The following is a 21,015-nucleotide window of genomic DNA, read 5'->3' as shown; positions in this document are numbered from 1 at the left end:
AGATTGCTCGTAAATTTCATAAATAGGTGTGCTCGTAAATTTCATAAACATAATAGTGATAATTCATAAAGAATTATCGGTCGCTACTATTATCGTTTTCTTTATCTTGTTAATTGGATTTATACTTGCGGTTTTACATACTTCCTTGGAATCTCAAGATTATACGGCTGGTGCGGATAGCAACACTGGGAGTAAAAAGATAGTATGCAAGTGAAAGAAATGATATAGTATCGGCGATATTGGTCATGTTTTGTCACACCAAGCATTCTTGATTCTGTTGCTTTCGAGATGACAAATGTTTTATCTTGTTTCAGAGACTAGAAGTTCCTTCTTACATTCGAGAATAGAGAAGAAATTCCACAAGTCTCTTTACAATACTAGTTCACCCTAGTCTTACTGTTAGATCCCAAATACTATTTTAATCTACCAGCTCGAACCAAGAGGGCTTTGTGGTGGGCAAACGCTGTTTTCTTGGGTTTTCTCAGGGTTCTCCCGTTTCCTCGCACTTCATTCATTCCACTATTACATTCATCTCTCATCATCACCGTCTTCTTTAGCCTAGTCGGCATAACTATGTGACGTAAAACTGAAAGATTTCATTTCATTTTCATTTGTTTTGGTGTAACATGATTCATGTTTTAAATTCTCTAAGTTGATAAAGTCATCGCACTAACACAATGAAGATATTTACCAGTGTTTAAAGAGACACAATGTACTCCAACAATAAATTTGGTTTAAATGATGTTGACTCACCTTTTGTGGACCATTCGTGAAATGGAAGGATTCTGATCATTGCAAATGAAATTTTGATTTGATTTTGAGATTAACGTCCCTTTCAGCAGAGAGCTTATATGAGACGGAACTTACTGATTAACGTCGATTCCGAACCACATGAGCTCCCGCTAGAAATCGAACCCGAGTCTCGCACGCCAAAGGCGAATGCGCTAACCACTTAGCCACGAAGGACCTCGATTTGATTTTGAGTCTGTGTCCCTTTCAGAAGAAAGGCTATATGAGACATGGACTTACAGCTTAATATGGAATCTGAACCATGTGAGTTCCCGCTGAGAAACGAAAGCAGGTCTGCCATGCCAATAGCCATGACGGAGCTCTGCAGATGAAATTAAGAAAATAACCACGGCATAAATTTCGTACATAAATTTACAAAACATGATGAGAAAAATTTTCGAGACGAGACGAGATAAGTTTTTTCGAGAATCGAGACGAGACAAGAAATACTTCTTCGAGAATCAAGAAGACATTTCTTCAAAATTCACGAGAAAACCTCATATCTTGTCTCCCCTCGTCTAGTGGGGAACTCTAATTCTTGACAACTGTACCGACCTCAGCTCAGAAATAAATTATGAAATTACTTGATATATTTAATAATTCCTCTATTCTAACCATACTTAAGACTATCGTATAAAACAGCTATAGTTCATAAGCTGATGTTTCCCACTCAAAAAATGCAAAGGTCTTCGGGCCGCCAAGTAAGACGAGCCCGCCTGCATCCTAGGCCCTAACGTTACGCATTGGCGTATTTAGGAGGCTGTCGGGCTCGAACTTAACCCCCGAAAAAAATTTGTTACGTTTTTCGCCTTCCACGTACAACAATATTCCTTCTTACCATTTCTAAGAATTTCATTGACTTTCCATATTCTTATATTCTTTGTTCAGAAAGAAACCTGTATTTGTCAAGTTGCATTCCATGTAAGAACTGCGTTCTTTTTTCTTACTTTCGTCCATTCTACTCTTCTGTTTTTTTTTTCCTAGTTCTTACTTTCTTTCGTTTCTCCTATCATACTTTCGACCTTTGTTAGTTGTGATTCAAATCGGCCGTCGTCAGTAACACCAAAACTAAGAGAAACTGATAAGCGAAACTGGTTCCAAACCAACTTTGCACAGATATCAGCATAACGGGACTTTAGATATTAGGCCTATAGCAAAGGAATATTTACATCGTTTAGTATAAAGCAAGGTAAATATTTGAATTAAAGAAAATCAAGGGAGGGGGGGATACGTGGCCCGGGAAATTAGTTAGGCCAAGAGAGTGCTTCGTTTTTCTTCTACGAATAGAATAAAAGGTTATATTCATTGCTAAATTTTTCTATCATATGACGTAAGATTCACAGGTTGCAATTTTTTCCATTAAAACTAAACTGAGTATATTTCAGCTTCAACTTGTCTCAACATCTTCTTTCAGGTAAAAATGTACACAGATAAAACTGAATTTCCATTTTTTTTTTTTAATGAAATCAGTTAAGTTGAAATGAGATTACAGATATTCAACGTGTGTTTGCAGGAGTGCCATTTCAGATTTGCCTTGGGGAGGGGGGAAGTAAGATTCTCCACCTACATACGAGTTTCATTTTTTCCCTAGTATATTAGTAAAATATATTTAATTCTCAAATTCAGGTGCGCAATTGCCCCTTCTGCTTCGCTGTGTTGTGCATAGCCTCCGAAACAAAATTCTAAATACGCCACTGAACATACGGTACTTTATCTCACTATGAGAAGGACTGGTTACCCTGTCTCCTAGTTCGGTCACAATTGCTGACTCAGCAAGGAACACATTAGCACGCTTATAAATAATAATAATAATAATAAATAGATCACAGAAAATACCATGAATACTGGGGATCTTATATATATTAAGGAAGGCCATGTGTATCTTGCTTGTTTTGTTTAGAAAAAAGTTATTGGTGCTCTTAGTACTATTTCGCTCTTAGTACTTGGCACCACTGAATGTTGTGTTATCGTCGAGGCTATTAACATAACGTGAATGTCTGTGATGTGCCAGCGACCAGCAACTTAGTTGAAGGAAGGCGTGCTGAGAAGAGTGTGTGTCTGTTTTTGTTTATATGTGCTAATGTAGTTGTTTCCTTTGAATTTGTGCCTTGGAAATTTTAACAATACGTCTAAGTGCGACAATATGATGTTACAGAAGTGAGAGACAAACTTGCCGCCAATATATTGTTGTGTTAAAAAACATTTATCTTAGGTGATAACCGTAACGATGGCAAGTTATATAAAGAACATTTGGAACTATAACTCCAAGGTAAGATTTAGTGTGTTATGTACTTTTTACGTTCTGAAAATTGTCTACAGTGTTATTAGCATATGACGGTGAAGTGCCCAAATGCCCATGTATCAGTGAATAAATCTTATTGGGCTGAACAACATGATATGAGTGAGAGTATAACCTCATGCGTAACATTCGAGAAAATCGTTTTAAAAAAACTATTTTTGTAGAACTAAAAGTTGATGTTAGGCCAGGACCATGCCAACTGTTAAGGTAAAAATTGATACAGAAGTAACCTTCATTAAATTCTTTATTATGATATCAGCGAGGCAATAGATATTAAGGTTAATAAGCAGACTGACCAGAGTTACCGGATTTACCGCGGCAATCCCGGCTACACTAGCTGTTCCGATATCCCGACAATATTTTTCGGAACATCTAGATATTCCACGTTTTAAAAAAATAGGCACTTTTATCGAAAAATTTAAAATATTTCAGAATTACTAGGACCTATACCTGTTGTAAACATCTGCTAAATAGTGTGTTTATTTCCTATGTTCCCGGAACAAATAATGTTCCGATATCCCAAGAATATTTTTTTCGGAACATCTGGATATTCCACGTTTTAAAAATGGGCACTTGTATCGAAAAACTTAAAATATTTCAACATTACTAGGCAGGGGCGTAAATAAGGGCCCCGCAGACCCCGCATTGCGGGGGCCCCAGCATCAGATGGCCTCAAATCGTGAAGTGGGACGTAGAAAGGGGCCCCTCACCACGCTGTCTACGGGAGGGCCCCCAAGCCTTAAGTTACGCCCCTGTTATTAGGACCTACACATCACTGTTGACAACATCTGTAAAATGGTGGAGTTTGTTTTGTGTATTCCCGGAACAAATACTCATGTGGAGCGGATCTTTAGTTCAATGAACATATATGCGTAGTTACTAACGCTCTCATCTGTAGTGCGAGCGGTCCCAGGTTCGATTCCCGGTAAGGACACTCGGTCGAAAGAGTGTAAAAGCTTTTTTCAGGCCAGCCATCCTGAATGAGGTTTTCCTGAGTTTTCCTCGTTCACACCAGGTAAATGCCGGGATGGTATTTAACACATAGGTCCCAGGTCGCTTCTTTTGTTCCCTTTCCTCAGATAGTGTGATCGCCAAAGGGCGTTATCCCTCATATGTGACTGGCTAACATGACCATAGATGCCGAAAGTCCAGAAATGTAATTCCTAATCCTAATTCAATGAACACGTATTGGAGAGAAGAAAGACTCGCCTAATGTGGAAATGTTAAAAACAGTGCTCATAATGAATACATGATCTAATGATGCCTGATCATTTAGGCTAAATAAGCATTCAATAGAAAAAGAGGACTGCTAACATCAAGCAGGGGCGGATCCAGGACGGACTTCTGGGGGGGGGGTTGTAATACTGCTACTAAGAGCTACTTTTAAGAGCTCCAAACTCTGGGATGGGTTTTATTTATATATAAAATAAGAAAGTGTCCAGTTCTGGGAGGGCAGATTCGCCCCTGACATCAAGAAATGTGTCCAATGGCGTATTTACGATTTTGTTTCGGGGGGCTTTGCCTGAAAATGTGAAAATTCTGCAAGATATTTCATATACTTTACTATAGTAAGTAAGATTTCGGGGGGGGGGCTTAAGCCGAAAACCCTTCCCCCAAATACGCCACTGGATGTGGGCACTGGTATGGAGCGTGGCGCTTTATGAATCAGAGACGTGGACATTGAGAAAAGCTGAAATATCCAAGCTGGAAGCATTTGAAATGTGGTGGTGGCGCAGAATGCTGCGTATGTCAAAGGTAGCTAGTAAAGGACGACAGATAATAATAGGAAAAATTAAAAACAGCATGCTTGGCCATCTTATTCGACGCTCCGATTGGATCACTGTGCTGCTAGAGGGAAAGACAGAAAGAAAACCAGGAAGATGAAGACCAAGGATAGAATATCTAGACGCAGTTACGAAGAAGAGGCCTTATCAAAGTATAAAACAGCTCTCCCAAGCGAGAGAAAGATTTAAAATTTCCATGTTGCCCACCAACCTATTGTTGAGGTGAACAAGAAGGAGTAAACAAATCAACGATGTTTTAGAAAAAAATGCATTATATATAAATTGTAAGGTAAATTAAATACTTTTCAATTGTAATAATATTACATCAAATTGAAAATGCATGTTGTTAATGCTGTACTGTAAATCATTTGGATGTTACACTAATTAAATTCCTGTATTACTAGACAGAGACGTTCCCAGGGGAATGAGTCCTGGGATCTGAACCCTTTCTCTAAAATCCCGATTTTCTGTAAATTTAGTCTAATTTTAGGGGTGATTTTACAAATTTTAATATATTTTTTTTCGACAATTGAATTTGCATCCCCCCTAAAATAAATTCCTGCTTACGTACGCGTTACTAATTAGATAAAGTGTTTAAGAGACATAACAAATAACACATAAAACTTTAAATCCGAGACCACATGATATAAATTGTCCCGGTTTTTCAGTTTGAGAATTTGGTCAAGCTGGTAATGAGATATAGCTCGAGTTTAACTTCTGTAAAATTTTGTCTAAAGATGAGGCGTATCTCACTCGTTAGTTCACATCGAGCTAAAATATCAGGCATACTAAAGGGTCAATTTTCATGTGTAGTTTTCGATAAAAGTGAGGAAAACATTTTTATGGCGCTAAAAAGGACATCATTTATTTATTTATAGACTGCGCGAGAGAAACAGTATAAGTTTTTAAAAAAATGTTTTCAGGAAGCGATATTTTATTTTGCCAAACATAAGTATGAATCACTTATATATACTGACAGTACCAAGACGCGATTATTCAACTAACGTTCAGAATTGACTTACACCAAGTTAACTGGAGGTGGGCATGACACATAGATCTCAAATTTCGACTTATCTCATTTTGGCCAATTTCTGACTTACACTGTTTCAACTGCGCATTCTAGATTTAAGAAATACGTCATTAAAAAGCACATTGTATATATTATCAGGGGTGCCAATCGGTGTAACCTCCAAATATACATCCTTCCTCTAAATATTAATTCTCACCCCATATTTACCATTCTCATCCAAATTTACCACTCTTTCCCCCAAATTTGCATTCTTTCCTGAAATTTTCATTCTCCTCCAAATTTTCCATTCTTCCCCCAAATTTTCATTCTTCCTCCAAATTTCCAGTCTCACCCCACATTACCGTTCTCCTCCAAATTTTCATTCCCCGAAATTTCCATTCCCCCTACATTTACTATTCTCCTCTAGATTTACCTTTCTTCCCCCAAATTGCATTTCTCCCCCAAGTGTCCATTCTCCTTCCAAATTTACCATTCTTTCCCCAAATTTCCATTCTCGTCCTACATTTACAACTCTTCTTCAAATTTACCATTCTTTTCCCCAAATTCCCATTCTCATCCTACATTTACCATATTCAAATTTACCATTATTTTCCCAAAATTTTCATTCTCCTACATTTACCATTATTTTCCAGACTTACCATTCTTTCCCCAGATTTCCATTCTCCCTCAGAATTTCTCATTTTCCTCCAAATTTACCATACTTCCCATCAAATTTCCATTCTCCTTCAAATTTATCATTCTCCCCCCAAATTTTTATTCTTCTTGCAAATTTCCAGTCTCACCCCACATTACCGTTCTCCTCCAAATTTTCATTCCCCGAAATTTCCATTCCCCCTACATTTACTATTCTCCTCTAGATTTCCATTCTTTCCCTCAAATTTTCATTCTTCTTCCAAATTTACAATTCTTCCCCAAAATTTCCATTCTCCTTCAAATTTATCACTCTCCCCCCCAAATTTTTATTCTCCTTGCAAATTTACCATTCTTCCTCTCATTTCCATTCTTTTCCTCAAATTTTCATTCTTCTTCCAAATTTACAATTCTTCCCCAAAATTTCCATTCTCCTTCAAATTTATCACTCTCCCCCCCAAATTTTTATTCTCCTTGCAAATTTACCATTCTTCCTCTCATTTCCATTCTTTTCCTCAAATTTTCATTATTCTTCCAAATTTACAATTCTTCCCCAAAATTTCCATTCTCCTTCAAATTTATCATTCTCCCCCCCAAATTTTTATTCTCCTTGCAAATTTACCATTCTTCCTCTCATTTCCATTCTTTTCCTCAAATTTTCATTCTTCTTCCAAATTTACAATTCTTCCCCAAAATTTCCACTCTCCTTCAAAATTTATTATATTCCTCCGGATTTGCCATTCTTCTCCAAATTGCATTCCTTCCCCAAATTTCAATTCTCCTTCCAAATTTACTGTTCTTTCCCTCAAATTTCCATTTCCCTTCAAATTTATCATTCTCCCCCCAAATTTTCATTTTCCTTCCAAATTTACTATTCTTCCCCCAAAATTTCCATTCTCCCTACATTTACCATTCTCCTCCAAATCTGCCATCTTCCCACAATTTGCCTATCTGCCTCCTATATATATATATAGAGGCCATCTTCCTATCACACAAATTAACAATTTTCCAGTTTCTTTGAACTAATTAATGAAATATTATGACCTTCACATATAATCTCAAGGACGCAACATGCACCCTAAAACCATTTGTGTGTACCCCTAATAGTTATTTATCTTCTAACAGCTACACACATACTGCTTGTAAAGTGGATTGATAGCGTAGGAATTATGAATTCTTAAAAATTTTGTTAAATAAATTTTGTAGAATATATTGACTCTATACAATGTAATAAACGGGTTAAATTAATTTGCTTGGTTTAAAGTTACGATTTGGACACTAAAATAGAAACAAACTTCCCATGTTCAGAACCTTCGAGAATCAAAATGAATCAGTCAATTCCCGATACTGTTCTACGATGTTAATAATTAACTTATTCGTTTACAAAAGGCAATTAATGATCCATTCAACTTGTTGACTAACATTACGCACTCCGTTAATTAACGAAATTATGCCTACGCACAGCTATGAATAATCGCTAAGTAAACGTTAGTTGTAGTAACAAAATACGTTTATTTTGTATCGTTATCGATTTTCTTTTGTGGGAACTCGGGAAACAATTTAGTATATTGCAGCGTTATAAACGTCAATATTTATGTACACTCATCTCCAAAATTATTGTCGTATGTCTATAAAAGTGTTGTTGTAGAAATATAATTTCATAACGATTTCGCCCGGTATTTCTTATAATGTTAGTATGTGTATAGTCGGCAAAGACATGTATATGGAAAATTTCATGTCAAAAGAGCTGTAAATAACAACAATAAAATGGAAATAGAACTTTCTTGTCCATTTAGCAACATTTTGTTTTACTCATTCTAATTTTCGTATTTATAATTCTTTTCCTATGAAATTTAACACAAAGATACATTTATCGATTATACACATAGTATCAATATTAAAAGTACCCTGCAAAATCATTATCAAATTATATTCTTACAAGAAGACAGTTATAGATATGTGATAATCATTTTGGACATGAGTGTACGTTTTATGTAGGAATTCCCGAGTGAGATTGCTAATAGGTTAGTCAAATCACAGGAGCGGATTTTACGAATACTTATATTCTCTCAAGAAATTGATTGGGGCAGTGGTTCTCAACCGGCATGTCGCGACACACTGACGTGTCGTGTATTCTGTAGTGTGTGTCGCAAAATTTTAGTATTTTAAAAACCATGAAGAATTACTAGTGAATTCAAACCAATTCTGAAACAGTGTACCAAATCGACACCTTCAGTGGTTGCAACAATGCTGACAGTTATAGATATGCGATAATCATTTTGGACGTGAGTGTATGTTCTATGTAGGAATTCCCGAGTGAGATTGCTAATAGGTTAGTCAAATCACAGGAGCGGATTTTACGAATACTTATATTCTCTTAAGAGATTGATTGGGGCAGTGGTTCTCAACCGGCATGTCGCGACACACTGACGTGTCGTGCATTCTGTAGTATGTGTCGCAAAATTTTAGTATTTTAAAAACCATGAAGAATTTACTAGTGAATTCAAACCAATTCTGAAACAGTGTACCAAATCGACACCTTCAGCGGTTGCAACAATGCTGAGTACAACATGGAGTAGGGGCGCCCGAAGAAAAATTTTTAGCGGGAGTATCTCCATGGTTGCTATATCACATCTGGTATTTCTGGAATTTAATATACGTGGTTTGCTATATTACGTAATACATTTTCGTGAGTCAGGGGCAAGGGCGCCGATCCTGGGGAGGCCAAGGTGGCCCGGGTCTCCTAAAGCTCATGTGGGCCCCCTTATTGTATTTAAGAATATACAATATTTGGCATAATTTGAAGTCAATTTGTCTTTAAATCCTCATATATGCCTTCTACATCTGAATGCCCCCCCCCCCCAAATTTACAGAGAATTCGGCGTCCTTGGTCAGGGGCTGCCTCACCTCGGGCGCCCATGACATAGAGGCACTACTTTATAGAAACTTATAGTTTTATGCTTATCTTATTAATAATAATTTAATTACAGTTCATCATATTATTAATTAAAAAATCAAACAAATGTGTCGTGAGTGTTCAGTAAAGTGCGTCTTCAGAAAAAAAGTTTGAGAACCGCTGGACTAGGGGAGCACAGTGGCTCAATGGCAGAGCGCTTATTTCTGGTGCGTGAGGTTCCTGGTTTGATCCCCGGCCAAGTAAGTTTGTGGTGGACAACACTGTGTTCGTGGGTTATTTCGGAGTACTTCTGTTTTCTTCTACATTATCATTCCACCGATTATCATGACTTGATCTTCCTTAACTTGTCCTAATCATCCATCTCCCGTAGCCTACACAAATAACATTTTCGTTGTCAAACGGTGTGCCAACCGTTGTCTATTTGTAGGCATCGTTGGCAAAGCCACTATCAAAATGCCAACGGCAAATTCGACAATCCATCAACCATCGAATGCCAACAAGCGAAAACAAAACAGTGGTTCAACGTAGGTGTATCGTTGTTTCGGCAACGCATCGAAAGACGATGTTCTATTTTGTTGTCATAATGTTGGCGTTCCGTAGAATAACGATCGTTGGCCAACTGTGATTTTCTCGTTGGCATTTTGTTTGAATCTCGTTGGCCCAACACCTTCATGGTTGGCACACTGTCCTCCATTGGTTGGTTGGTCAATTGTACACAATCTTCTGTTGGCCCAACGTTGCAAATAATTGTTGGCATGACGATTTGCATTACTACCAAAATCACCGTTGGCCAACCAGCTATGGTCGGTTGTCCCAACCATTTGCCAACCCAAAATGTTACTTGAGATAATTGTTGGATGTTAAGCTGATAAATTTTCCAATGGACCAGTAAAACATTTTGCCATAAACTTTTTCAGTATGCATAACAATTCTAGTATATGTACTTAAGAGGCCTCTTCCCGGCGAAATTAAAATACCGCTAAATTTACAGTAATTTTATGATATCTTCAAATAGATAAAAGATAATCGAAATGTGGAACAAGATCGCCCAAGACAATATCATTTTACATGAGATATCGTTATCACGACTCACTTATCTGCTTTCAATTTCGAGCCATTACACCAGTTAACAAAGGTTTTGTTACATAAAAGGAAATACCTGTTCTTAAAGGAACTTTTTGCGCTGAATTCGAATATGCACTCGGTTTTTCTCCATCACGTACGATTTTCCCTAACAGAGGGATTTTCGGGAAAATCCCTCAAAAATTTCCCTTTTCGTTTATTTTACACCCCAAGATCTTGTCCCCTTGAATATACTAACATAGATATTATACCTAAGTATACTTTGATTCGTATTTAACAAACCCTCCAAGTTTCGTAATAATCGCTTTATTCTTTCTAGAGAAATAAATATGTTTGTATGTATACTGTGTGTACTGTTTATTGCACCTTATAGTAATGCTTTCAAATCTCTTAAGTTGAGGTAAAACGTTTTGCTTTATTACCACAAACACATATATAAAATATAATTTACAAGTGTGACAATTTACAATAAACAATAATACAAATGTACCAAAAGGTCATGAAAAGACAATCAAAACTATCACAATATATGAAACTTCCATTGGGTTACAAAAACGTACACTACTTCCTTCTTTTGTAAGAAATGTTGCATTCTCTAACAAGACCCCAACAATAGTCCCCCATCATTGAAGGATCCCATCGTCCCTGGTACCTTTTCTCCATTGCCATTATATCTTGGTGGAATCTTTCCCCCTGTTCGTCGCTGAGAGCACCTAGGTTAGCAGGAAAGAAGCTGAGGTGGGAGTGCAAAAAGTGGATTTTTAAAGACATCCTACAACCCATCTCTTTGTATTTCTCTATCATGTCCTGTACGATTTCTGTGTAACTCTCAGCTTTGTTATTGCCCAGAAAGTTGCACACAACACACTTAAATGCTGTCCAGGCAGCTAGCTCAGCACTGTTTAACTTGCTGTCAAAGCTATCATCAAGCATTAATTTCCTAATTTGGGGACCAATAAACACTCCCGCTGAAATCTTAGCATCACTCCGGTTAGGGAACTTATCTCGCAAATACTTGAAACCTTCACCAGATGTGTCCATGGCTTTGACAAAGTTTTCCATAAGTCCTAACTTGATATGAAGTGGCGGTAGTAATATCTTATTAGGATCTACCAAAGGAGCGTATTTGACGTTGCATTCTCCAGGTACGTAATTCACTCTAGGTTCCCATTCCTTTACTTCATAATGTTTGTCATCAGCTCGGCTATCCCATAAACATAAAAAACATTGGTACTTCGTGTAACCGCACTGCAGTCCTAATAAAATACCAACTACCTTGAGATCACAACATATTTGCCAACAATGGTCCTTGTAATTTATAAGATTTAGCAAAGTTGACATGGTGTCATAGGATTCCTTAATCTTCACTGAGTACGCAAGTGGTATAGAAGTTTTTTTATTTCCATTATGTAAAAGGACAGCTTTAAGGCTGACCTTTGACGCGTCTATAAATAACCTCCATTCTTCTGGAACGTAAGGAATTCCTAGCTCCGCCATCAACCCATTTATATCCGTTCATACGCACACATTATCTTGCATTGAGAAATAGCTTGAAAATTGAACATGCCTTTTCCTGTACATTGATATGTTCGTTTCTGCATCCAATAAGTTCCACTGCTGGAGCCTTGATCCCAGAAGTTCCGCCTCTTGTTTTGTCAGGTGCAAATCACGGACTAGGTCATTAAGTTCACATTGCCGGATGAAATGTGGCTCGCGAACACAGTCAGGGATGAACGTTGGATCCTTGGATGTACATGTTGATGTCGATGGTTCATCAAGGTCATGATCATCATCAGAGTCTTTTGGCCATATCTCTTCCCAGTTGGTAGGGGGCTCGGGAAGTGGAAGTTCATCCCCGTGCGGAATAGGTCTAATTGCGGATTTAACGTTGGGATAACTTATTGTGTATTTGCTTTTTTTTTAGAATGTCCCTTAACTACTGTGAGACAAAAATAACAATCATCCAGATGGTTGGTGGGTTCTCTCCACACCATTGGTACAGCAAATTCCATGAACCTCCGTTTCCCTTTGGCCCATGCAAGTAAAGTGACGTGGCACGACGCACAAATTATGTTGGGTGCCCAAGTTTTGTCCTGATCTCCCACGCGACATCCGAAATATATATAATATGCTAGTTTCACCGATGGCGTAATGGATCTACACTGTCCTTTAACTACAAAATGGCCACACACATAACAAAAACTATTTGGTGAGTTAACACACGAACGCCGTCCTCTTGACGCCATTGTACTGATCACAAACTAAACTTCTGATCTTAGTTGGGTATAATGCCGTTAAGATCAAACATGAAAGCACTCTTAGCAGCAAAGACAACTTTGAAAGTGAAGTAGTGTTAAACCACACGTCAATATAAAAATGTACAAAACTCCCTCACCAGGTGTCAAGAACACAAGAAAGAAAGAAATGCGCGGGGGGAGGGGGGAAACGATACCGTAGTGGAAAATTCAGACTGTATTAGTTCATTGTTGTCAACAATGAGTCTGTATTCCATTCTTTCTTTCTTTTGCATTCTGTTACATTTGATAACAAATATTGATAACCATTTCATGAACAAAACGAAAAAACTTGGAGAATTGTATATATATGTATTAATATATATATATATATATATATATATATATATATATATATATATATATATATATATATATATATATATATATATATATATATATATATATATATATATACTGTACGTTTAAAAAAATATACGTTGGAAGTACATTCTATTTTTATACACGTTTCTAATTTACAGAGAGCAATACAAGTGTGTTGTTGACTATTGTAAATATTCATTTTTATGTCTGTAGTAATAAAGCAAATCGTTTTTACCCCAACTCAGGAGATCTGAAAGCATTACTATCAGGTGCAATAAACAGTGCACACAGTATACATACAAATATATTTATTTCTCTAGAAAGAACAAAGCGATTTTTACGAAACTTTTAGGGTTTATTAAATATAAATCAAGGTATACTTAGGTATAATTTCTATGTTACTGTATGTAAGGGAACAGGAGCTAGGGGAATAAAATATCTGAAAAAGGGAAATTTTTGAGGGAATTTCCCGAAAATCCCTCTGTTACGGGAAAACTGTACGTGATGGAGAGAAACCGAGTGCATATTCGAATTCAGCGCAAAAAGTTCCTTTAAGATCAGGTGATTTTTCTCATGTAACAAACAAAAAGTTTAAATTTGTTAACTAGTGTTATGAAAATCGGCATTTATTTTCGCGTTTCTAAACGGCTGAAAACGGAAAGTTACTGGGTGACTTGTGATAACGGTACCTTAGGCAAAATAATATTGTCTAGGGCGCTCCTGTTCCACATTTTTAATTTCCTTTTATCTATTTGAAAATATAACATAATTACTGTAAAATTAGCGGTATTTCAATTTCGCCGGGATGAGGCCTTACTAATGTATGTTTACTTTAATATAAACTGTATTTTGAAATTAGAAGTTCTTATTTAATAATGACAATATGACAGTATATATGTGTCAGTGTTTTGATCTACTTTTTACTAAAAACAAAAAATTACCATGTATTGTATCAAATCACGTATTTCTACTTGTTAGCAGTGTTATCTAAAAAGCACTGATGCTAATCAAAGATGTCACATCAATTTACGGGGCCAATGTAGGAAGGTAAGAGTTCCATATTCAACATAAATAAATTATTTTGGGTCAACTTTGGCTTTTGCATATGAATGATAGGATATCCCACTGTGAGTGCACTTCGCGACATTAATAGTATATAGTTATAAAAATGTCTTACAAAAAGTAAACTTCTCATTTTTTCTTAACTTTATTTTTTATCGCTATTGATTCTTAAATGATAGGCCTACAAGTCTAAATTAAAATCACAGACTCTATTTGAAACTTAGTTAAATACATAAGCAAAAAATTAGTACTTCTTCCTAGTCTAATGGCTAGAGTGTGTGCCTTCGATGGAGGAGATCCTGGGTTCGATTCCACTGGAAGGAAATAAAATGCGCTACAGTTGTTCAAACAGCGGTTCCGCTTTCTGTATAATTTAGGGAGGGAAAGAAGAGTTATTTGGGTGTGTACGTTCCGTTTTCACATACCGAAGCAAATATCTAGATCCTGAGTGGCCCAATCTTACTTTTGGGGGACCCAAATTCCCTCGCGCTACCCATTCCGGGCCGGCGCCCGTGGATTCAGATCCTATTTTAACTTTAGGTCTTGTCCTGTATAATTTCGATGCCGACAAAGCACTTAAATGCAAGTCAATTTATCAAAGCAATAAATAAACAAAAGCATAGGAGCGATGTTCTCATTTACCATTAGTTTGCCTTGAACTTCTAAACGGTACCCCCAGCTGTTATTATCTAGCTACTTACTACAATTAGATAACACTGCTAACAAGTACGTGAACCTGGCATCATAGGTAAAATCAATACAATATATATATATATATATATATATATATATATATATATATATATATATATATATATATATATATATATATACAGTGCGTATTTAGGTGGTGGCTTCCGGGCTTAAGCCCCCCCCCCGAAATCTTACTTAGTATTGTAAAGTAAATGAAATATCTTGCAGAATTTTCACATTTCCAGGCAAAGCCGCCACGAAAGTTAGCAAAGCCCCTCCCGAAACAAAATCGTAAATACGCCACTATATATATATATGAGTAAAAACTGCATCAAAACACTGATATACATACTGTCATATTGTCATCATCATTAAATGACAGCCTATAATTTCGAAATACAGTTTAGGTAAACAATCATTAACCGTTACTTAAACGTCAATTACGTTTATTGTAATGTCAACCGTGTCTCTTTGTTAGGAGGACAAAATCCATGGTGATTGGAACGAAGGGGTCGGTGTCAAATATAGAAGTAGGAGGGGAGAAAATAGAACAGGTGACTAGTTTTCGACACCTGAGTAGTATTATTAGTAATGATATGATGTGCAAATGCGAAGTAAAAGCAAAAATAGAAATGGCGAGAGAAGCCTTTAGGAGGAAGAAAATACTGTTCTGTAGGACCTTGAATAAAGAGTTGAGAGAAACACTCCTAAAATGCTTCGTGTGGAATATTGTATTGTATGAGTCAGAAACATCAACATTACACAAAAATGATGAAAACCGAGTGGAAGCTTCCGAAATGTGGGTATGAAGAAGAATGGAGAGAATTAGCTGGGTCGAGCGGAAAACGAATGAGAGAGTCTTAGAAACGGTAGGGGGAAATGACTAATTTTAGATATTATTAAGAAGAGGAAGAGAAACTGGTTGGGACATTGGCTAAGAAGGAACTGTATCATGAGGGACGTGGGCGGAGGAAACTGTAATCATGGATGATATCAAAACAGAAAACTCATACGTGAAGACGGTGGAGCATTTAAGCTTCTCAGTTGCGGCAAGTGTTGCCAATAATGGGAGAATATCTACGATGATGGTGATATGTGTCTATGATAGCGTCTACTCTGTAACGTAAATTAGTAACGATATTATAACACCATTTTTCTGCAGATCCTTGGTTGCAATATTGCTAAAAAAATCATATACAGTTGGAGGTTGAAGGTTGGAGCTATAGACAAGCTGTTAGTTACAGTAGAATGCTTCGATTCACTGAAGAATGATTTGGACGTTATGAACCTTGTAATACCTACAAAATTGATTACTGAATTTAGACAAAAGGTTTTCAATAAATTGAAAATGCTATTTGTTACTAACTCTATACGTATGGAACCCGGGGGTTAAGTTCCACATTCACGATACTCCCCAACGACTTCTGTTCTTAGCCATTTATTTGTTCCTTATCTTTTAAGGCCTACTTTCTACTAGGACTGAAAATATTTCGATATATCGATTCACCAATCGGTTTTCAAAGATCAAAATACCAATATTGAGAAATTCTAGTGATCGATAAATCGATATTCAATATTTGTAGATATTGCGATGTATCGATGTTGTCACCAATCAATATTTTCAAAGATCAAAATATTGATATATAAACATTTAATATTTTCAGATATTGCGATGTATCGATGTCACCAATCAATATTTTCAAAGATCAAAATACAGGTGTATCAATAGATCGACATTTAATATTTTCAGATATTGCGATGTATCGATGTTGTCGATATTAGGGTATTTCCATATTTTCCCTTTTCTTATGAAAACAGTTTATGTTCGATTATGCCGTTAAGTTCAGTTTCTCTGTAATCCAACAACTGAGCAGCGCTTCTGTTATCTTGCTGGATCCTTTTTCACCTTTAAGCAGCGATGGGAAAGAAGAAGTTATGATAATTGTGAAAAATATCTAATTCAAAGTTTCAACGGATTCGAACGTTTATTAGCCCCTACATACCTAAAATACGACTTTTGTATGTATGTCTGTCTGTTCGTTCCGATGTATTCACAAAAGCTCTCCATTGACATTTGTCCTTAGCGAATTATTTTACTATGGTACGCGTACTTACCGGTAGGGCTGTGAGGAGAGAAAATACAACTGCTGACTAGTTTTCGATGCCTGGGTAGTATTATTAGTGATATAAAATACGAACTTGTGTACATCTCAATTTCACATAACGCTATTTATTATTATTATTATTATTATTATTATTATTATTATTATTATTATTATTATTATTATTATTATTATTATTATTATTATTATTATTATTATGTTCCATTTGACACTTGGTCGAAAAAGTATAAGAACGCTTTCTCAGGCCAGCCTCCCTGAATGAGGTTTTCCTGGGTTTTCCTCATTCGTACCAGGCCGCCCTCTTCATTTCCCAATCCTTCCTTCCTTCCCTTTCCCCGGATTGTGTGCTCGCTGAGGGACGTCATCCCTGAAAATGTGATGGGCTAAATGGCCTTAGATGCCGGAAGCCCAGAAATCTAAAATCCTAATCCTAATTCTAGTGACGGGCTAACATGGACATAGGTGCCGAAAGCCCAGAAATCTAAATTCTAATCCTAATCCTAGTGACGGGCTAACATGGACATAGGTGCCGAAAGCCCAGAAATCTAAATTCTAATCCTAATCCTAGTGACGGGCTAACATGGACATAGGTGCCGAAAGCCCAGAAATCTAAAATCCTAATCCTAATTATGTTCCATTTGGAGTCTGGAGGCTGAGAAATTATAATAGGATAATGGTAACAGCTGTGGCTATTACGATAATATGGAGTTCCTACCTTATATCTGACTTTCACGTAACATTTTATTTATTTAATGTTCCGTTAGGAGTCTGGAGGCTGCCTACTCTCCTTTCGGTTATGAAGATTCAGCTGTCAGTGTCTGTAATACCTTTTTGAGGAAGATGAAGTCTTTGCTCCATCAACAGTCCACATCTACGTACCAGGCCCGTATCCAGGGGGTCTAGGGGGGCCGGGCCCCCCTAAAATTTTCACGGTAGGCATGCAAATGAACTATAATATGGTTGGATCGGTCCCCCCTAACTTTAGCCCGCTCCCCGTACATTTTTGGGCTGGCTACGGACCTGCCACGTACCACACACAAATCTGATGCTAATGTCTGAGCTATAAGGCAATAAGAGATGTGAGAAAATATACGATATTTGGCAATGGTCTTTCGGTGACACTATTGTTTTTTAAACTAGCGCCACATAATTAGGTTTTTATGATACTTAAAAGAATAGATATGATATTCAGTTCATGAGCAGCGTCGTTTCGTCGGACTTTCTCTTTGCACTTTCCTCCTGCTAACTGACCTTTTTTTTTTTTAGAAAAAAAAAGTCTTTTTTTTTTTTTTTTGTTAATTTTGAAATTTTGCCTTTGAATGTGTGTAGTTCGTTAAAATGGCTAATGTTCTATCGTCACCCGAGCGCGATAAATTGACATGGTTACAGGTAAAGGCCTTATTAAATGGTCAGTGAGAGGTACACTTTTTTGGTTCTTGAAAGTTTCTGCTTTGAAAAAAAAAATGGACACACACACAGACACACAAACTTACGAAGTGAAGCAATAAATAAATAAAATATAAGATACATTTAATAATCTATATAGAAGTGTGTGAGATAGTGCCTGTCATAATGTTGATATTGTGGATGATGAAGCTTCATTGTACCTTAAGAGAGTGATTCCCAACACACAGGTTTGTCGTGCAGTGCCATAGAGTGTGTAGCAAAATTTTAGAATTTAATAATCATTAAACGTTTAATAAAATTAACTAACCACTGGCATGACAGCTCTTTGTGGGCCTGAGCCACTCCAACACATCTATTAGCGACCGGGTGAATTATGTCCAGTCTAGCGACAACGCGTTATAAGGACAGGTGTATCAGATTAGAGGACGTCACACGCCTTTTATTCATATGACTCTCCCTTTTCCGTCACGACGCTGGGTGGACACAATAAATTGAGAATCAGCAGCTGGGAATTGAACCCGGGACAATGCATACGTGAGTACAACACTTGCTACTAGACCATGGTGTCCTCTGTATTTAATAGTTGGTTGAAATTAATTTCGAGATAGGCTATGTCAGTCAAATCCTCCAACACACAGCAACGAAGCACAGTACTTCACAGTCACTACATTTAGAAACTTATATACCTACACTATTATATTTTATATTATTATTAGTAAAAAAAAGTAAAGAAGTGTTGCGATGTCGTATGCGTTCAGCAAAATGTATCGCCAATTAAAAAAAAGGTTGGAAACCACTGCTTTAACAGTATGAGTTAAATAAAGAAATACTTGTGTCATCATAAGGAAAATATTTCTATTGATATACAAGTGTTTGTCAATTGTGCATCGTTTTATAAAGAAAGACAGTATTTATAATTCATTCGATAACTCTTTTGTAATTGTATTATGCTGTAATAAAAACATCAAATGAACTGAGTCTGTGCTTATTACGAAACAATGAGAAACACATCAATAACTGTGAACTTTAATAAGACCTTGAGCGATCCAAGTACATGAAGAATATACCGCTCGCAATTTCATCCGACAGAAATTTAACGGGTATTCATACTATGAAACAGGCATGTAATAGGCCATTTTTCACTTCGAAGTTTTGTTTTGTTTGAGTGTTTTGCTAGGGGGAAATTCTAGCTGTTTTCCCTAACGTAGTTAGCCAAGACATGATAGAGTGTTTTTTTTTTTTTTTTTTTGTCGTAGATTTAAAAGGATGTATGCACTGGTGTTGTTATAATTTTTTAACAACCGAGAGAGAAAGAGAAATAGCAGATGGATAGGTGGATAGATAAATATTACTCTCTTAGGAAACAAAGCATACAAGATAGACAAAAGCAAATTTTTTACTGGATGTCCCAAGTGACAACTATGGACCTACACAGCATCCTAATATAAGGTAGTAGGTATCACTGTGTGAATTTTTTGGGAACTAATTACCCAAGATAGTTGTCAAAAAGTATTGGAAAGACCTTAATCCAGCAATGGATTGACAAATGTTGATAATGGTATATATGCGTTACAAACATAAATAACCGTCATGTGTTCCCAGTTATTATTCTTGATATCTGAGCCTTTGAGATTAAGAAATAAACGCTTATGCCTTGTTCTGAAAGATCATATGCTTAACCCTGTAGCTGTAAGAATTTCTAAAAACAAAGATGGTTAAACTAAAATTTACTTTTCCTGGGTGGTAAAATTTACTGTTCTATCTACGGTTCTAGTAAAATAATAATAATAATAATAATAATAATAATAATAATAATAATAATAATAATAATGGGTAAATATTACTAACGGTTCTGCGAACTCGAAATATTTTAACAAACGGTTCTAGCGAACCGGCTGAATAACATTACTGGATGTACTGTATGTGAAGAATTAAAAATTGAGTTGATGGGAAAGATTGAGAATAGTAAATCAGGGAATTTCTTGTACAGAAAAATAGGAAAAAAGTAAGTAGAGAACATTCTCTTCAAAATTAAGTGAGCAGGGAACATTCCTTAACAAAAGAGTAAGTAGAGAACCTTCTTCTTATAATTAAGAAAGAAAACATTCTTCACAAAATTAAGTAGAGAACAATCTTTACAAAAAAAAAAAAAAAAATAAGTAGAGGACATTCTTCTCATAATTAAGTAAGGAGAAAACATTCCTCACAAAATTAAGTAGAGAACAATCTTTACAAAAAAAAAGTAAGTAGAGAACATTCTTATCATAATTAAGTAAGAAGAGAACGTTCTCCACAAAATTAAGTTTTCTAAGTAGAGAATTAATCTTCACAAAAAAAAAAGTAAATAGAGAACATTCTTCTCATAATTAAGTAAGAAGAAAACATTCTCCACAAAATTAAATAAGTAGAGAACAGTCTTTACAAAAACTAAGTAGAGAACATTCTTCTCAAAATTAAGTAAGAAGAGAACATTTCTCCCAAAATTTCTTCTCCCACATGTGGCCCTTGTGATCCTAATTGTAAGTGAAAGAAAAAACTAATTATTTATTTAGTAAGAAATCCCATAAATTGACGCGTAGA

At 36.2% G+C, this 21,015-nt stretch overlaps 1 protein-coding gene across 1 annotated transcript in view; it reads left to right on the top strand.

Moving 5' to 3' along the window:
- Window positions 1-2,774: 2,774 nt before the first annotated feature.
- LOC145681775 (uncharacterized) overlaps window positions 2,775-21,015 on the top strand; it is an 88,378-nt gene continuing 70,137 nt past the window's right edge. The window contains exon 1 of the mRNA XM_081753387.1: window positions 2,775-3,058. Coding sequence (XP_081609513.1) covers window positions 3,017-3,058 — 42 coding nt within the window. The 5' untranslated portion in view covers window positions 2,775-3,016. The remainder of the gene's footprint in view (window positions 3,059-21,015) is intronic.

The sequence above is a fragment of the Thermobia domestica genome, chromosome 3, assembly GCF_964235325.1.
Source record: "Thermobia domestica chromosome 3, izTheDome1.hap1.1, whole genome shotgun sequence".
NCBI lineage: Eukaryota > Metazoa > Arthropoda > Insecta > Zygentoma > Lepismatidae > Thermobia > Thermobia domestica.
The sequence above is the reverse complement of the archived record's forward strand: the minus strand, read 5'-3'. Positions and strand labels throughout refer to the sequence as shown.